Source organism: Acomys minous, assembly GCF_964271855.1.
Source record: "Acomys minous genome assembly, chromosome: 10".
NCBI lineage: Eukaryota > Metazoa > Chordata > Mammalia > Rodentia > Muridae > Acomys > Acomys minous.
The window spans coordinates 95558099-95575985 of NC_140491.1; the positions used below are offsets into that span (position 1 = coordinate 95558099).

A 17887-nucleotide genomic window follows, 5' to 3' on the forward strand; every position below is an offset into this window, starting at 1 on the left:
TAAAACACATACAACTGAGCTGACAGTGGAAAGTGATGCCTCAAGTGGATCTCAGACTACTGGAGTATTGCTATACTCCTAAAAACTAGCTGACTTGTTCTTCTGTGTGGTCACCTAGAAACTGTGACATTGCCTAAAACATTGTTCAGTGTGATGTCCTGTGATATAGAACTTCACAAGAGGGCTTGTGTTAGTCATGAGCTATATAAGACTATTTCAAGTGGTTTCATCAGTAAATGTTAACATTTTTCCTGCTCTTTCTCTGGGTTGATCCAGTATCCTAGAGTACATTCAGTAAGCTTTTCTGCCCTCGATATAGCAAAGACAAAGAAGTTAGTTAGATGTTTATTCTAAAGAACTTAGATTTCCTCTAACATATAAAGCAGATTATATAATACATAGCTTCTTACCACCTTGGCTATTCCAAAAACATTCCAGGATGCTTTATAATAAATCTGTGTCACTAATAGCCATTGAGTAACTTGAGGTCAAGAATACTATAAAAATGATGTTTCTGAGAGTTTGGAGACATGGGGATGGTCTCAACAGTGGGTTTTTTGTTGTGACTTTTGTGTTTTTTCTGAATCCAATTATTTTAAGTTAGGCTGTGTCTATATAGACCTTTTCCTTGGCGTTGTATAGACATAGCTTTGATGTAAATTGCAAGAACATCCATAACCTATTATTCTATGTACATTTTTTTTCATTCTCATCGGATGCATCAAACATGCAGCGGTAATAAGCCAGATTCTACTCAGGTGTGTGAGAGCACTTGCCTTAAATTCACTTTTCCTCTGGTGTATGTTTATATACATATCATTAGCTACTATGAATACAAACTGGTCTCAGAAACATTTTTTAAAAGATGCTCTTAAACCACATTTTTAAGCATTTTCATTATGGAAACTATATAACATCACAAAAAGATGTGGGGGGTGGGGGGCATTGTGAATGGGCGTCACCGACAGTCAGACCACCCTAACACTATCATGATATCCTACCATTTTGACCAAACAGTATACTAAATTGGGATTTTTATTTTACAAGTCATTGCTGTTCTGGCTTCATGTTTACAAGTCATTATTGTCCCCCTTAAAAATCACCCTTGATCATCCTGTTTTCTCTCAACAGCTTCAGAGGATGATTCTGAAGAAGATGGAGACCATAACAGAACATTTGATATTGCCTAACTTCACTTAAGACAAGTGGATGGTCTGTGAACATGGTTATTGAAACTGGCAATTAAGTGCGAGTAACTTGTGAGGGAATGCCTATTAGATAAATTGACTCTATATAAAATGAATATATATACATACATGTATAAATGTAAATATATATTCATTCTCAAGTGTTGCTGAATTGAAACTCTTCAGCTGGACCTTTTAACCCTGGCCAGCAAATCTCATGTTTATAATATGTAATCAAAAGCAGTTTTTTGTTTTAGGTGAATGGGAAAGCATTACCCTTGTTTTAAATATCTAAGCAATGCTCATCAACCTTTTTCTGTGTTATGATTACTGTAGTCATATTTATGGGAAAAATGTTTGTGTATTAGTCTCTTGCTAGTGAAAAAAGTCAGATAAAATGTACTTTTGAAATAAAATGCCAGTGGCACCTAATTAGTTTTCCTTCTTAAATGCCTTAAGTTACAGCCACATTTTGATAATCATTACTTCCAGTGTTTAAAAATTTTTTTAAAAGAATGGGAAGTTTGAAGAGCATTATTACATTAGGTTTCCAAATTTAATTAGAGTTCTAAATTCACTTAGCAATAAAACCTAATTTTTAAGGAAAAAAAGTATGTAAAAGACGTAGAAATGATGGATAACTTTTGTATTGATTTGCAAAAATGCAGATTATATTTGATAGGCCCTGGTATGTAGGTACTCCTTTCAGGAGTATTACAGCTGTAAATTGTATCAGAATTGCCAGCCAAATGCTATTTGGTTATAAATTATTAAAAATCTCAAGTTAACAGAATATTTTTTTAAAGCCCACATTCAAAGTTTAAAACACTGGTTTTCAATGTGTTTTTTAGTGTTGTCACTTCTTTATAGAGAAATATAAATAACCTATTTGGATCCTGGTCATTTTTAGCTGTTCCTTGGTAATTCTGAGCATTTATTTGATGATTGTTAATATTTTTCACTACCTTTGCAAAACAGATGACTTATTCAACATGAATGAGTTTGCACTATGCTCATGAGTTGTGTAAACTTCCATAACGTTTTTCACTGTCAACATCCTTAGGACATACATTTACACTTTCAGGTGGTTTCAGATGAGTCCAATGTTGTGGCAACAAACAACTTTTGCAAAACCTAATTAGAAACCATGTAATTTCTCAAATGTAAATGAACAGTTTGCCTATACTTAGTTTGTTGGTCTTAATGTAAAATCTTGGCTTGAAATAAAGTGATACTGATTGATTTATTTTTTAGTTTGAACTTTTTCCTTTTATACTGGTCCTCAACAAGAAATTCTAAACCCCTTAGAAAAGAATTAAAATTTCAAATTTGAGCCAAGCATGGTGGCACATGCCTTTAATCCCAGCATTTGGGAGGCAGAGGCAGGCGGATCTCTGTGAGTTCAAAGCCAGCCTGGTCTACAAAATGAGTCTAGGACAGCAAGGCTACTCAGACCCTGTCTCGAAAAACCAAAATAAATAAATAAATAAATAAATAAAATTTTTTTTAAAAATTTAATAGAATGGTTTTAAAGGATTTCTTCAATTTTTTTATTTTATGTGTATGAGTGTTTTGCCTGCATATATGACTTTGTACCATGTCCATGCACTGTCTTCGGAGGCCAGAGAAGGCTTTGGAGCTCCTGGTTCCTAGGTAGTTAGAGATAGTTGTGAGCTGCCATGTAAGTACTGATAATGGAACCCAGGTCCTCTGCAAGAGCAGCAAATACTATTAACCTTGAGCCATCTCTTCAGCCTCTGAATATGTCCTTAACTTTTGTTATCTGTGCATTATCTTAAGCAAAGGCACAAAATTTAAGAATGCTAATTTAAATATTTTCTGTCCTAGAAACTGAGTTTGAAATATTAGATATTTTATGTAATTGTGAAAATTGCCTTCTCAATCCACAAAATATTGACATGATAAAAATGCTCTGTCATTAGTTCATACATAATTTGTTATTAACTAGTGATTGATAAGTGCTAAAATGTTGTCATTTAGGATAAGTTGTGGGGCCTGGAGGCAGTCGCTTCATAGATAGTAAGTGCTTGCTGTGAAATCATTGGGGCCTGAGTTAAGTCTAACAACTATATGTTGGCCCCATGTGCCTATAACACACACACACACACACACACACACCTCAATCTCATTGCTGTTGGGTGTAAGGAACATGGTGAAGAACACAGTAGTTTGTTCATTCTGAATGCACTGAACAAGCCTGTCTTTCTACTATTAATGTGGTGGTTCTTCTGTCTGTTGACCAATGATTAGATAATGACCTATGGTAAGTGGTTTGATGTCTAAAGAAAATGGAGGGCCAGGGAGACACTCAGATCCCATTTGCTCTGTGTGTGTGTGTTTAAATTAGCCTCTGTAGCACATGGTATGTACTTTTAATTTCTATGTTGTGGGGTTAGGGGTCTGCAGATCCCTAGACTTAACTTGCCAACCAGACCCACCTAGCTCAAATATAGCCAGCCCGAGGAACAACACCCAAGATTGTCCCCCTTGCCCTGCACATGTGTGCTACGTCATCATATATGAACATAGACATATAAAATTATGATTTAGTGTTTACTACCAGGTGCCTCCATCAGTTGAAAATGAAATCACACATTGATTAAATAGGTTTAAGCTGACTTTTTAGAACGCCATTAAGTAGCAGTTGTCTAAATTAGTTGAAAGGTAGATTCTTCAGGCGCATTGTTTGGTGATACTTTATGATGAAATATTCTGCAGTATATGCTGCTTGGTATGGTAATAACAAACAGTGAGCACTTAAAATGCAGCTTATACAATTGAGTGGGTGAATTTTGAAATGCATTTAATTTTATCTTAAATAGCCACATGAATCAGTTTTCAGGACATAATACGATTGATACCAGTTATTAAAATAATGGTAGGAAAAATAGGGGGAACAACCAGCTAGTATTCCCTGCTAGCACTGAATAGTAATTTAGACATCTTACAGAATGTTTACAGCTAGTGTAAACTAGTGTCAGCTCTTGGTAAGTTATCACCAGTTTGTGGCAAGAATGTTAACAGATGCCATAACCCATTTTACCTACACTCTCAACAGGTGGGGTGCGAGTTTGAAGCTACCCTGTGCTACATAGACGGTCTCAAACACAGTTTTAATGGAATTAGTGTCACTTACTATGATGAGGGTATTTCTAATTCCTAGTGGACAGTGAAAGCATGTAGCATAAGATGAAGTTTTTTTTTTTTCATTTTTTTTCTCCTTTATTAATTTATTCTTGTTACATCTCAATGGTTATCCCATCCCTTGTATCCTCCCATTCTTCCCTCCCTCTCATTTTCCCCTTATTCCCCTCTCCTATGACTGTTCCTGAGGGGGATTACCTCCCCCTCTATATGATCATAGGGTATCAAGTCTCTTCTTGGTAACCTGCTGTCCTTCCTCTGAGTGCCACCAGGTCTCCCCCTCCAGGGGACATGGTCAAAGGTGAGGCACCAGAGTATGTGAGAAAGTCATATCCCACTCTCCACTCTACTGTGGAGAGTGTTCTGTCCATTGTCTAGATCTGGGTAGGGGTTTAAGGTTTACCGCCTGTATTGTCCTTGGCTGGTGCCTTAGTTTGAGCGGGACCCCTGTGCCCATATCTGCCTATCATAATGTTCTACTTGTAGGCTTCTAGGACCCTCTGGATCCTTCTACTTTGCCATTCTCCCATGATTCTCTCATCTAGAGTCCCACTAGAATGTCCTCCCCTCTGTCTCACTTTCCTGGTAAGTGAAGGCTTTCGTGGGACATGCCCCTTGGGCTAATATGCAGATATAAGTGAGTATATACCATTTGAGTCTTTTTGCTTCTGGGTTAACTCACTCATTATGATCATTTCTAGCTCAATCCATTTATCCACAAATTTCGGGAATTCCTTGTTTTTAATAGCTGAATAGTATTCCATAATGTATATGTACCACAGTTTCTTTATCCATTCTTCTATTGAGGGACACTTAGGCTGTTTCCATGTTCTAGCTATTATGAATAAGGCTGCTAAGATGAAGTATTTTCCAATACCATTTCTGAGATTTAAAACTTATAAAGGAAATGAAATTACTTGTTTACTTCCATTTTTGTTTTGTTTTGTTTTGTTTTTGAGACAAGGTTTCTTTGTGTAGCCGTGGCTGGCCTGGACTCGTATGTAGACCAGGATGGCTTCCCCAAGTGCTTGGATTATAGGTGTGTGTAACTGTGCCCAGCTTGTTAATGAATTTTTACTCTTGTTTTTAAAAGTATGGTAAGAGTACCAAAAACTGGACATTATCTCTAGAGTCGCACCTGATTTCTTCAGTTGGGCATGCACAGTTTTCATGCCATCAAAAGATCTAATTTTCTCATAGTGTGGGAGGAAGATCCACCTTGTGTAGGTAAAGGTACAAGGATGGTCTAGGAAACCTTTGCTCAAGAGACACACAGGTCAAGCTGGCCACTGTCTCCATGACCTCTTAGCTAGAGCTGTGGTCTTTTTCTTTGAAAGAGTCTGTAACATAATTATTTGATAGAACCGAACACTACTTGTCCCATATGGTCTCTGCAGTGAATGGAACTGTGGACAAGTGTTGAGTCTGGAGTATTAAAATCTGCAAAATGCCTTTCTCTTAAAGGGAAACAGCAGAGGAATTGATTTTCACCATAGCCAGGAAGTCACTGTTTAAATGTACAGGCTCTGTCCAGCTTGATCCTGGTGCTGTCAGTAAGAGAAGGGTTGTTAAAGGGTAAAATTTAACTAAATGGAAGGAGCAATAAAGAAGATCAGGCAGTATTAAGCTGGGTTTTATCAGCTTTATTGTACTTGGATCTTTCATTTACTCAAACAAAAATTACTTAAGAAAACTAAGTTAGATCTGTGGTTCTTTTCTAAACCCTTTTTTAAAAAAGTGAACTAAAATGTTAATGTTTTGTCACAGTGAGTACATGAAAATACTGTTTTAAGAATAAGGAATACCATAAAAGCTTCAGTTTTTGTGGCAACTTTTATATGAAAATCTTGCACAGGAAATCACTGTCAAGGAATTTGATACGCTGGTCTGATCTTAGTCCATCTGAACAGCATCTTCCTCATCATCTGCAACTACCAAAGCACAGCCATCATTGTAAGGTGGTTGCAGCGCAGTTGAAAAAGTGAGGCCATAGCAAACATTTCTTTTATAGAGGAACCAAATGATTGCTCCCAGAACTGTCAGAGTTACTGTGCTAGCAATCACCAGAGTTGATATTAAAATGTGGTTATCTGCAAAAAATGACAATACAGGCAGTCAGTATGCAGGGTGGAGGTACTGCATTAGGACATCATCATTTTCATCACATACTTGTTTATATGTAGAATTTCTCAACTGATAAGAATAAAATTACATATTCTTTACTCATGAGAGTGACCCAGGTAGGAAGCATGGTTCAGTGGGTAAAGGTTCTTGCCAAGCCTGAACACCGAGGCCCACATGGTGGGGAGGAGAGCACTGACCCCTGCAAGCTGTCCTCTGCCTTCCATGTGCATGCCATGGTGCACACTTGCATGTATATACCATAAAAAGTAATGAAACAATTTTTTAAAGTCACTTTGTGGGAAAAATAGCCATACCTGAAATTTTCAGTTAGACATTTTTGCTCTGTGCTCTGCTGAGTATTGTTTTCTGTGGTCTTACATTTTTCCCCCTTTCTGAACCAAGATTTTAGATTTACATCTATTCTCTTGAGGACCAAGTGGGGTGTGATGGTCTGTGTGACTTTGTGATTTGCTTCACAGGAATAGCATTACCTTGCATTTTTTTGTTTCTCTTAAAGCAGCACCGTTTTTGTTGATTTCTGGAATTTACAAATGTGTGCAACCTTTCAGTTTTTGCCTACAGAAAAAACTCTTTCTATAAAAATGCAGTTTTGACAAATTATTCACAGTTTCATTGCAGATACAATTTTATTTACATGTACATGTACACACTAAATGTTCCAACTGGTGCTTCTTAAAGTGAAACCTAAAATGGTTAGAGATGAATGGGGTAAATCTGGCCAAATGTCTTGTTTAAGTGGTACAAACTAGTATATAAAAACATAAAGGACATCCCTGGTTACAGAGTTTGAGATCAACTTGTGTCTCGCAAAGCCAAGACTTCTGAAATGTTCAACTAATAGTTTTTATGGTTACTTTAATCTGCACATTCTCCCTTCGAGTCCAGCCTGGTCTACAAAGTGAGACCAGGACAGCCAAGGCTACACCGAGAAACCCTGTCTCGGGGGGAAAAAAAGGTTTACACTGTCTTAAAAGTGTTGACTTTATCCATGTGGACACATTGAGTCTGTTGATGCTGTGCAGTAACATAATCAGGAGAAATAGTAAAATTCAGGCTGAAAAAGCATGATAGTTTAGGATTGTTTACAGATATATAATCACATATTTAACCAAAATTAAAAGACCTTAAGTGTAAGATAGTACTCAAGATTGATGGGACACATTATGTTTGTATCTTAACGTTTTGCAATGCTCTTTGTTGATTAGCTGGTACTTAAAAAAATGTGTCATCTTCATTCCAAAGTTGTAACATGTCATGGAGGCTAAAACTACAATCTGTTATTTAAAACTGTTCAATTTAACGTTATTGTCTACAGCGCACAGTTCATTCTACACATGATTTAGGCAGGTTTCCCAAATCCATTTAATGAGCAATAGCAAAATCTCCAAACCTTTGTTTGCTGCTGTATCCACTAGGATAGCCTTCTCTCATGTGTACAGTACCCAAATCATTCTAACCCAGCTGTCCTGGTTCATCTATTGTAACCTCTTACGTATTTCCAGGAGGCCTAACTTTGATGAGCTTACCACAAGAGGAGCTCCCCCTCCCCCATAGCCCGCACTCTCCTCACAGCACTCTGAAGGCCTCCTGTCCGTCTGTTGTTTACACAGTGAACTCCCTGTTCACTGAAACTGGTGCTACAACTGTTTTCTCACTTCAACTCAGTATTCTTGTTATTCATTAAGTTCTAACAGCCTATCAGTGCAGTAGGCATGTTTGTCTTTAAATCTTCCTGCTTTACTACAGGTTTATGATTGAAGCCTAACCCTGCTACCTGCGTACAGCTTACCTGGAATCTAAAAACTAAATGTGCAGACTATCCCACTGTTGTTTTGCTTTGTTTTTGGCATGGTCTCGAGATCTGTGATAGACCTGTCTGCTCTTTTTCTCCACAAATTTCAATAACAATCCTTTTATTTATTTATTTTTTGAAACTGTATGGCAGCTGGGCAGTGGTGGCATACCATTTAGTCCCAGCGTTCGGGACACGGAGGCAGGCAGATCTCTTAAATAGGAGGCCAGCCTGGTCTAAAGAGTGAGTTCCGTGACAGCCAAGGCTACATAAGGAAATAAAATGTTATATATGTCTACACAGCTAAAACATCTTAGCTGTAAGAAATCTGTGGGTGCAAAGTGGCTGCGTACCCCATGTAAAGGGACTTTTTCTTTAACTCATTTGAAGTAGGAAAAGCCACCTTTCCCCCACCACCCAGACTGGGTTTCTCTGTGTAGCCTTGGCTGTTCTGGACTCACTTTGTAGACCAGGCTGGCCTCGAACTCACAGTGATCCTCCTGCCTCTGCCTCCCAAGTGCTGGGATGAAAGGCTTGCGCCACCATGCTCGGCTCGAAGGGAAGAACCACCTTTAATCTTGATCTTTTGCGGTAAGAAGAGCTAGCTACTTTTAATCTGGGCAGTGCTTTCTGGTGGCAGCCAGTATTCAAGGGCATGAACAAAAAGCTTTTGCTCTTTGCCGTTTTGCTGCCATGTTTGTTCCCTTCAGTGACAATAGAGCCGAGACGTCAGCTTTGTGTCCTGACATACTGCGGGTTTCTAGACTGTGAGGAAGGGGTTGAGTAGTGGAATAGAAGCACTATATCTGGTCTTCAAAGCTAGCTGCTAGTTGTCTTCATGTTTCCAAATAACATGCTTAACCTACTTCTCTTTCCTAAGTTAAGTCTAGTCAAGTTGGTTGTCCCCGCTGACCATCTATATATATAGCCTCGTTCTGAGGCTGAAACTAAGTAACTCAGTCCTCTCCCGCTCGTAACATCATAAAAATGCATATATGATGATTCCAGATGTGTCTGTGAAGTTAACTGTTCTCTTGCAAGTGAGATCACTAAGAACACATTGCCTTTTGTGACCAATTTGTATCAGTTCTTGTGTCCTCTAGACGTGTGTTTTCTAGCATGTGTCAGAATGTATTTCCCTTTGGGGTGGAATAGCAGTTGGTATTACATTTTACTCGTCCATCTGTTAATGCACACTTGAGTTACTGCCATTCTTTGACATTTACAAGTATGGTCTTGTGCATAGCGTCCTAGCTTTTTTTGGGGGGGGGCGGTATATGTTCAGAAGTAGAGCTGCCTGCTTTCTCTATGGCTGCTTCTTGATATTCCATGTTTTTTATTTTATGTGTGTGAGTGTTCTGACTACATGCATGTCTGTGTACTATGCACATGCCTGCTGTCCTTGGAGGCCAGAAGCCAGGATAAATCCCCGGGAACTGGAGTTCTCATGTGACGCAGGATAACTGAACGGAACCTGGGTCCTTGGGAGGAGCAGCGGTGCCCTTAACCTCTGAAGCACTTCTCTCCCCTAGTGGCTTATTTTAAGAGGCATTTCTATCTTCTGATAAAAGTTCTTTATGTTACATAATATTTTTGAATAGGTCTATAATAGTATCTTAACATGGCAGAATTTAAAAATATACTTTAATGTATGTAAAATTTAAGATCAGAATGTTACTTACCTGATAAATATTTCTTGTCATATGGGACTAAAATGCAAAAGAAAATTAAAGTTAATTTTAAGATGTTTTATATGATTACTTTATATACATTATTTAAATAGACACTTTGATGTTAATATCCCCATCTTTACTGCTTCATCAAATCTGTCTTACCTGTTTTGAATTTAGTTTTAAAAAATCAAGATATCTAGGCCTGACAAAACACTGGCTTAGTTGCTGGAAAAAGTAAAGGAGCTTTACAAAAAATTATAATAGACCGGAGAAATGAAATTCTGGTTGTAGAGTCTGTAGAAAACATGTAACATTAAACACCTGTGGATTTGCTCAGTGGCTTTTGCTTTTGTTCTTTTAGTTAATAGTTTTGAGAACTCGTGTTTTTGAGTGGTTTACATGTGTGCTTGTGTAGGACATCCCATGTCTAGTGCCGGCAGAGGTTAGAAAAGGCACCCAGAACCCCAGGAACTGCCTGGGAGCCAAGTCCACATCCTATGCAAGAGCAGCAAGTGCTCTTAACTTCTAAACTGTTCTCAGCCTGACTGTACAACTCCTACAGTAAAGGAGCCGATTTGCATGCATGTGAATGGGGGTGGTTGTGGGAATGGGTGTTTTCCTACTACAGTGTAGAGGCCAGAAGACAAATGTTATTTTAATTTTTTATTTCTATGTATATTGGGCATTTTGCCTATATGCATGTCTCTGCACCATATGTGTCGTTGGAAAGCAGAAGAGCATTGGATCCCCTAGGATTGGAATTACAGACAGTTGTGATCTGCTGTGTGGGTACTTTGAATTAAAACAGGGTACTCTGGAAGAGCAGTCAGTTATCTTAACCGCTGAGCCATCTCTCCAACTCCAGCTCACAACACCCATACACATACTTAGAATAAAATGAAACGAAAACATTAAAAGTTGGTGCTACTCCTATAAAACTACTTTGACTTGGGAACTAGTTGAGTCATGCTTTAAGTAACTAACATTTGTAGTTTGTATTTTACATGTAGTTTGTATTTTACTGAGAAAATAGTAACTCAGGATTTTAGAGCAAATTATATTTACTGTTTAACAAATAACATGAAAATGTCCTAGAACCTGTTAATTTTGTAAAAATAAACTTTAATAAATCAGAAAATGTATTTTAATACAAAATAAATCATGAATTATGGTACAATTTTAATGTCTGTTTACCTAAACAGACTTGTTTTATAGAGAATCTTATTCCTTAAAGTAACATTAGTATTTTAAGATTATGCACTATTATTCTTTACCACTTCTCAGATCATAGGCAAAGAGGATATGGAAATTACTTGAAAAAACAGAAGAAACGTATGGACTTGAAGGAACGCCTAAGAGTAAGGCATACAGAATTAAGTTATGCTGGCTCACATGATCTGGCTTCATTTATGGAATGTCAGAGTCTTAGCACAATATCATGCTTTCTTCTAAAGTCTCAGTCCTCTATCTGTGAGACGTACGCCTAAGAAAAGTCTTCAAATACTACCCCTCTGTTCCCCACTCCTCCTAGACTGGAGGAAGCCAGTCATACTTACTGGATGCTTTGCAAAGTGTTCCTGCCACTGAAGAGATTTCACAGTCTCCTTTTCTCCATTCACCTGTCTTGGTGTACAGAAAACCACATGTGTCAACTAGGTCCTCACCATCTTGATCTGCCCACTTGTCAAATGTCATATTTGAATTGTCAAACCACTTGAAACTTGCATCTGTCAATTAAAGAACATGATGACAGTTTTCAAAGATGTTAAGACCCAAAGGAAAAGATTTTGGTTAAAGATAGGAACTTACTAACTTTCAGTGGTCTAACTTTTGATTATAGGATAAAAAGTTGTAGAAACAACACTATCATTTATATATAATCAAAAGGTGGTGTTTTTAAGAGTATTCTGGGGAGGTTTCCATTTTTGCAAAACAAACACTAATAACCTTAGTCATCTGACATTTAAAAATGTGGCTAATATTTAGGTCTTTGTGTATATACACACCATTTTCATGAATTATATAAATTATATATACACACCATAAAAAGATGTTTTATAGTTTTGTATAGTAATGAAACAAGGTGGTAGTGGCACTGCATGCCTTCAATCCCAACACTTGGGAGGCAGAGGTAGATCAATCTCTGAGTTGAGGCCAGCCTGGTCTATGGAGAAACCCTGTCTCAAAAAACCAAAATAAGTAAAAACCATTAGTATTCTGTAACACGGAAAAGATAATTTAGTTTTACCCTGTTAACATCAAACACTAATACTTATAATCCATGACATCTTATGAAAATACCCTATAGCCACATTTTAATTCAAGTAAGAGGGTCAACTGTTTCCCACTTGGGAAACACTTGGAACTTTGGGAAACAATATAGATGCTAGTCATAGGTGCACACTGAAAAAAAAAATACCTGGAGACATCTCATTTTATCCAGAACAGTGGGTCACCCCCTTTGGGGGATGTTCAACCCATTCAAGGAATAAACAACCCTTTCACAGGTGTTGCCTAAGACCATTGGAAAATAGAGATTGATAACTAGCAAAATTACAGTTATAAATGAAATGCAAATAAAACAATGAAAATAATTTTATGGTAAAGGTTCACCATGGCATGAACTGTTTGCAAGGGTTGCAGCATTAGGAAGGTAGAGAAACTCTGATGTAAAGAATTAAAGAACCAAATATCTTAAGTCTTACTAACATTAAAAAAAAAAAAAAGCCTCACAGGGAAAATACCACTTACCATCAGTGTCATAAAACATGCCTAGCAGGAGATCATCTGGGCCTTTCCATTGCTTTTGTAAAGTGTCCAAAATAAAAGCATTTTCTTCTTCATTATGTATACTTATCATGTCTGCTCCTGAAATAATTTTAAAAGAAAAGCAACTTTAAGAATCAGTTAAAATTGCCAGGCGTGGTAGTGCATACCTTTAATCCCAGCACTTGGGAGGCAGAGGGAGGTGGATTGTTGTGAGTTCGAGGCCAGTCTGGTCTATAAAGTGAGTCTAGGACAGCCAAGACTATTACACAGAGAAACACTGTCTCGGGAAAAAAAAAATCAGTTAAAATCATGAAGAATATAAAAATTATGAATTTTTTACCTTTACTTATTTTTAAAAAATATTTATTTTTAAAGATTTATTTATTAGTTATGTATACCATGTGCCTGCCTGCCAGAAGTGGGCACTAGATCTCATTATAGATGGTTGTGAGCCACTATGTGGTTGCTGGGAATTGAACTCAGACCTTTTAGAAGAGTAGCCAGTGCTCTTAACCTCTAAGCCATCTCTCCAGCTCCTAAAAAATATTTATTATTTATACAGTATTCATTCTGCCTTCATGTGTGCCTGCATGCTGGAAGAGGGCACCAGATCTCATTATTTTTACCCTGTAAACATCAAACACTAATACTTATAATCCATGACATCTTATGAAAATACCCTATAACTACATTTTAATTCAAGTAAGAGGGTCAACTGTTTCCCACTTGGGAAACACTTGGAACCTTGGGAAACACCATAGATGTTAGTTATAGGTGCACACTGAAAAACAATTCGAGGAGACATTCATTTTATCCAGAGCAGTGGTTGCTAGGAATTGAGCCACCGTGTGGTTGCTAGGAATTGAACTCATGACCTTTTCCAGAACAGCCAGTGCTCTTAATCTCTGAGTCATCTCTCCAGCCCAACCTTTACATATTTTTGGCAGGAGTAGGGGTAGTTAACTACGGAAGAAAGGTCTGTGCTCCCAAAGTCAAAGCATCCTATGGACCAGCTTAGATGGTTCATCAGGTTGGAGGTTCATCAGCCAAGCCTGCCTGAGTTCAGTCCCCAGGACCCCACATGATGGAAGGTGAGAACTGATTCCTACAAGTTGTCCTCTGACCTATGTACATGTGGCTCATGCACTCACACAGTATACATATACAGAAATAATTTCTTAACACATTTGTGGTAGCCGGGTGTGGTGGCGCCTTTAATCCCAGCACTCGGGAGGCAGAGGCAGGTGGGTCTCTGTGAGTTCGGGGCCAGCCTGGTTGATATATATATATCCTGGAAAGAAGAGAAAAGACCACCACAAGATGGAAGAGAAGCACATGGCCAGTGTGGATGGAGAATCAGCCCAGATGAACAACATTAGCAAGTATTTGGGATTATGGATGGGAGGTAGCTTGATAGAAGTTACTAGAAGCAGATGGCATGGGATTGGGAGGTATGAGATACCCGCCCCACTATGGGAAGTACTTTAGAGGATTAATGTCTGCCCTGCCCCAGGTTAACTAAGGATATTTTGAAATATAACAAGTGTCAGTGTCTTGATTGATTGCTAGCCAGGCCTACTGATAATATGAATAATTTTGAAACAACATCAGAGCAAGTTCTAGGACAGCCAGTCCTATAGAGAGAAATTCTGTCTTGAGAAACAATAGGGAAGAAAAGAGAATAGCGTTAAAAAGTCAATTTATTAACACACCCCCCCCCCCAAATCCCCAAAACAAGAAATATGTGAAAAAGTTTTTACTGGTATAAGATGATGAAAGTTTGGGACCTGGGAGGTGGCCCAGCAGGCTAGCCCTGCAAGCCTGACAACCCGAGTTCAATCCTTGTTACTAAACCACATAAAAAGTCAGATGTGGTAAGACATGTCTGTGATCCTTGCATGCCTACATAGAACTGGGAGGTGCACACGGGACAACGGGATGGCACTGGGCGGAGCTGCTAGCCTGGAGTATAAAATGTAGCAGCAGAGGTAAGAGAGACCCTGACTTTATAAGGTAAAAGCCAAGAACCGACTCCCAAAAGCTGTCCTCTGAACCCAGGGGTTCACACGGTGTGTGTGCTCCCACAAACGCACATCCGCAGAAAAGTAACAGTTTTGTAAAAAAAAAAAAAAAGAAAAGAAAAAAAGTTAAACTTTGAGATTTACAGACTAGCCAGCTTAGCTTTTGTTATAGAAAACTATGGAACTGATACATGGACAATCAGTAAAAATTAGAACAGTGTTTTCCGGAAAATTTGGTGAGACATATATTCTCTGAGCAATCCTTAATAGCATATTCTGTGTTAATCACTGGCTGTCCCCCTCAAATAGGCACAGTGAGGCTTTTACAGCTCAGGGGCAGGGAGGTTCCAAGTGGGGGGGCTTGGTGGGTGAAATAGGTTACAAGAGCCGAATATAAGTATAATAAGTTAGTTCCTCCTGAAACAAAGACGTGGTTGCAAGGTGGGCAAAACAAAGTAGTCATAGCAACAGGTGGCCATATAACCTTTTGAAACACAGGTAGGGTTGCAGGGTGGTTACAAACAACTTTCTGAAACAAAGACATGATTACCATTCCTGGAACAGGCCTTACAGAACCATTTGTAGTTGAGGTTACAGGTGGGGCATAGCCCAATCCTTGGGAAACAAGAGGTTTAAACCATAAATGGGATTGAACCTAGTTTGTCTTTACGATAAAAAGACATTTAAGCCTAAGATAAAGGCAAGTTGGTTCTTCAGTATCTAGAAATGAGTTTTTCCTTTTCTTTGATCTTTCTGCAGCCAATGGAACTTTAATACTTTAAGCACTGTAATCTAATTAAATACTACAGAGACTTAAGTTACCATATAAGACCCACATATGTGCTCCGGACACTGTAGTAATACCACCTAATGAGATATCATCTGATAGTTTGGTTCTCATTATGACTAACGACATAGCTCCTTTCTCACAAAAAATAAAAATAAAAAATCAAAAGTGTTAGAGTAGCTAGTGTATGTAACAGACCGACTTAGTTTGAACTGTTTACCTTTATTTTTTATTTAATTTAATTTAGTGAGAGAGAGAGACAGGGAGACAGAGACAGAGACAGAGACAAAGACAGAATCCATGTGCAAGTGTGTGTACGTGTGCCACAGCACACATGTGGAGGTAGGGAGCAACTCAGGGATTGGTTCTCTCCTGCCGTGCACGCCATGAGTTCTGGGGATGGACCTTGGGTTGTCAGGTCTGCGTGTTGAGCAAGTACTTTTATTTTTTTGTTGACCTATCTCACCAGCCTTTACCATTATCATTCAATTATTTTACTAAGTGAATAATACTAGCAAAAAAAAATAGTAAATTAGCACAAAGGCCTGGAAATACTGTAAATATAGCTCTCTACATTCCCCCCCTAGAGTAAATGTTAATTCCTTTCTATAAACTCCAATGACAGGTTTAAGATATGACTTTTGTGTGATTGTATTTTTTTCCAAATTAAATATTCTCATATTCCTTATGCCCTGTATTCATAAACAGCAGAGAAAGCCAGAAATGATGGCACATACCTGTAACCTCACCACTCAAAAGACGAAGGCAGGCAGATGTCTGTGAGTTTGCGGCTAGCCTAGTCTACAGAGTGACTTCCAGGACAGCCAAGGCTACACAGAAAAAACACTGTCTCAAAACAAACAAACAAAAAACAAAAAACCCAACCAAAAATAAAATAAAATAAAAGAAAACAAAACAGAAAGCATAATGAGCCATGATTCCAAATAAAACACTATGTGGTCCAAAGCAAAAATACTAATGTTGCCGAGTATGGTGGCGAACACTTATAATCCCAGGACTTTGGAAGGCAGAGGCAGGCAGATCTCTGTGAATTCAAGGCCAGCTTGGTCTACAAAGTGAGTCTCAGACAGCCAAAGCTATACAGAGAAACCTAGTTGGGGGCAGAATATAAATATTGCTAGCTTTGTAATTCACTTATTAAATGGGAATTTGTAGGATGAAAGTCTGTGAGTTAAGATTATTAAAAATGTATGATGAGCTTTTAAAAAATCAAATCAGTAAGACTTTATGTTTTAGGGTAGGATGGGTGCTGCTAAGTCAACCTAAGGCCTTGCTCATAGGAAGCTGGCTCTCTACCACTGACCCAACATACCTGGCCCTGAAGTGAATACCCCCCTTTTTGGGGGGGGGTGTTTGAGACAGGGTTTCTCTGTGTAGCCTTGGCTGTCCTGGACTCGCTTTGTAGACCAGGCTGGCCTCGAACTCACAACGATCCACCTGCCTCTGCCTCCGCCTCCCGAGTGCTGGGATTAAAGACGTGTGCCACCACGCCCGGCTTGTGAATACACTTTTAATTCAGAAAAAGAAAGACATCATTTAAACACAAGGCCAATTTAAAAAGTCCCAAATAGGGTCCTTGCTTCAACAAGAGGCCCAACAAGAGTTCACAGACGTCTAAAAGAGTAATAAGAGTTAGGCTACATACTGCTCAGCGTTTTAAAGTCAGTTGTACCTAATTTGCTCAAGAAAACAACATTTGAGTTATAGAGGAAGCCAGTCAGGTGCCATTTTTTTTTTTTTGGCTTGTGTACAATAAACAATTGTTTATCTGATAAATATAAAGTTTGCATTTTCTTTTTTTCCCTAAGACAGAGTTTCTCTATGATAGTCTTGGCTATCTTAGACTCTTTGTAGACCAGGCTGGCCTCAAACTCACAGCGATCCATCTGCCTCTGGCTTCTGAGTGCTGGGATTAAAGGCCTGTGCCACCACTGCCCAGCTTAAAGGTTGTATTTTCAATAAAAAAAGTTTGGCAATGAGCTAATATAAGATCGTGTCTTTTTGTGGCTCACAGCCTCTAATATAGTTTGTTATTGAAATCTGTGTTAATGTCTCAGTGCTTGAGTTAGAGGGGAGCTGGGGGCCAGCCTCACCTTTCCAGACAGACTAGAGGTAGCAACTGAAAACGTTTTCTGAGGAAACCCTGTTTCAAAATCTTCAGACTCACAAAATTGCTATTCTGCTCAGTTGCCTTGAGATAAACCCATATTGGCATACTGGAAATTTTGTCAGTTTCCCCATCCCCCATGCCCAATAAAAGCCAACGTGTCGCCACCGTTTAACAGCTATGGACTTTTCTATGGGGGGAAATGCGTTTATGTTCATGT

General features: G+C 38.5%; 2 protein-coding genes across 9 annotated transcripts in view; one reads left to right on the forward strand and one right to left on the reverse strand.

Moving 5' to 3' along the window:
• Positions 1-2433, forward strand: part of MARCHF7 (membrane associated ring-CH-type finger 7) — a 40475-nt gene extending 38042 nt beyond the window's left edge. For 4 of the 7 annotated variants that reach the window (XR_014782724.1, XR_014782725.1, XM_084799798.1 and 1 more), the window contains one exon: positions 1132-2433. Coding sequence is in view for 4 of the 7 variants with exons in the window: in XM_084799798.1 (XP_084655924.1) it covers positions 1132-1200 (69 nt within the window). In the remaining 3 variants the exon portion in view is untranslated. Of the gene's footprint in view, positions 1-733; positions 759-1131 lie in introns of those variants that run through there. The other 3 variants (XM_084799796.1, XM_084799797.1, XR_014782726.1) reach the window with 2 other exon arrangements.
• Positions 2434-5974: 3541 nt separating this feature from the next.
• The window catches only part of CD302 (CD302 molecule), a 30098-nt gene continuing 18185 nt past the window's right edge, over positions 5975-17887 (reverse strand). The window contains exons 3-6 of one of the 2 annotated variants that reach the window (XM_084799801.1): positions 12714-12830; positions 11519-11689; positions 9972-9998; positions 5975-6442 (exon numbers count right to left, since the gene is read on the reverse strand). In XM_084799801.1, the coding sequence (XP_084655927.1) occupies positions 6246-6442; positions 9972-9998; positions 11519-11689; positions 12714-12830 (512 nt within the window). In that variant the 3' untranslated portion in view covers positions 5975-6245. Of the gene's footprint in view, positions 6443-6489; positions 7015-9971; positions 9999-11518; positions 11690-12713; positions 12831-17887 lie in introns of those variants that run through there. The other variant, XM_084799802.1, reaches the window with a different exon arrangement.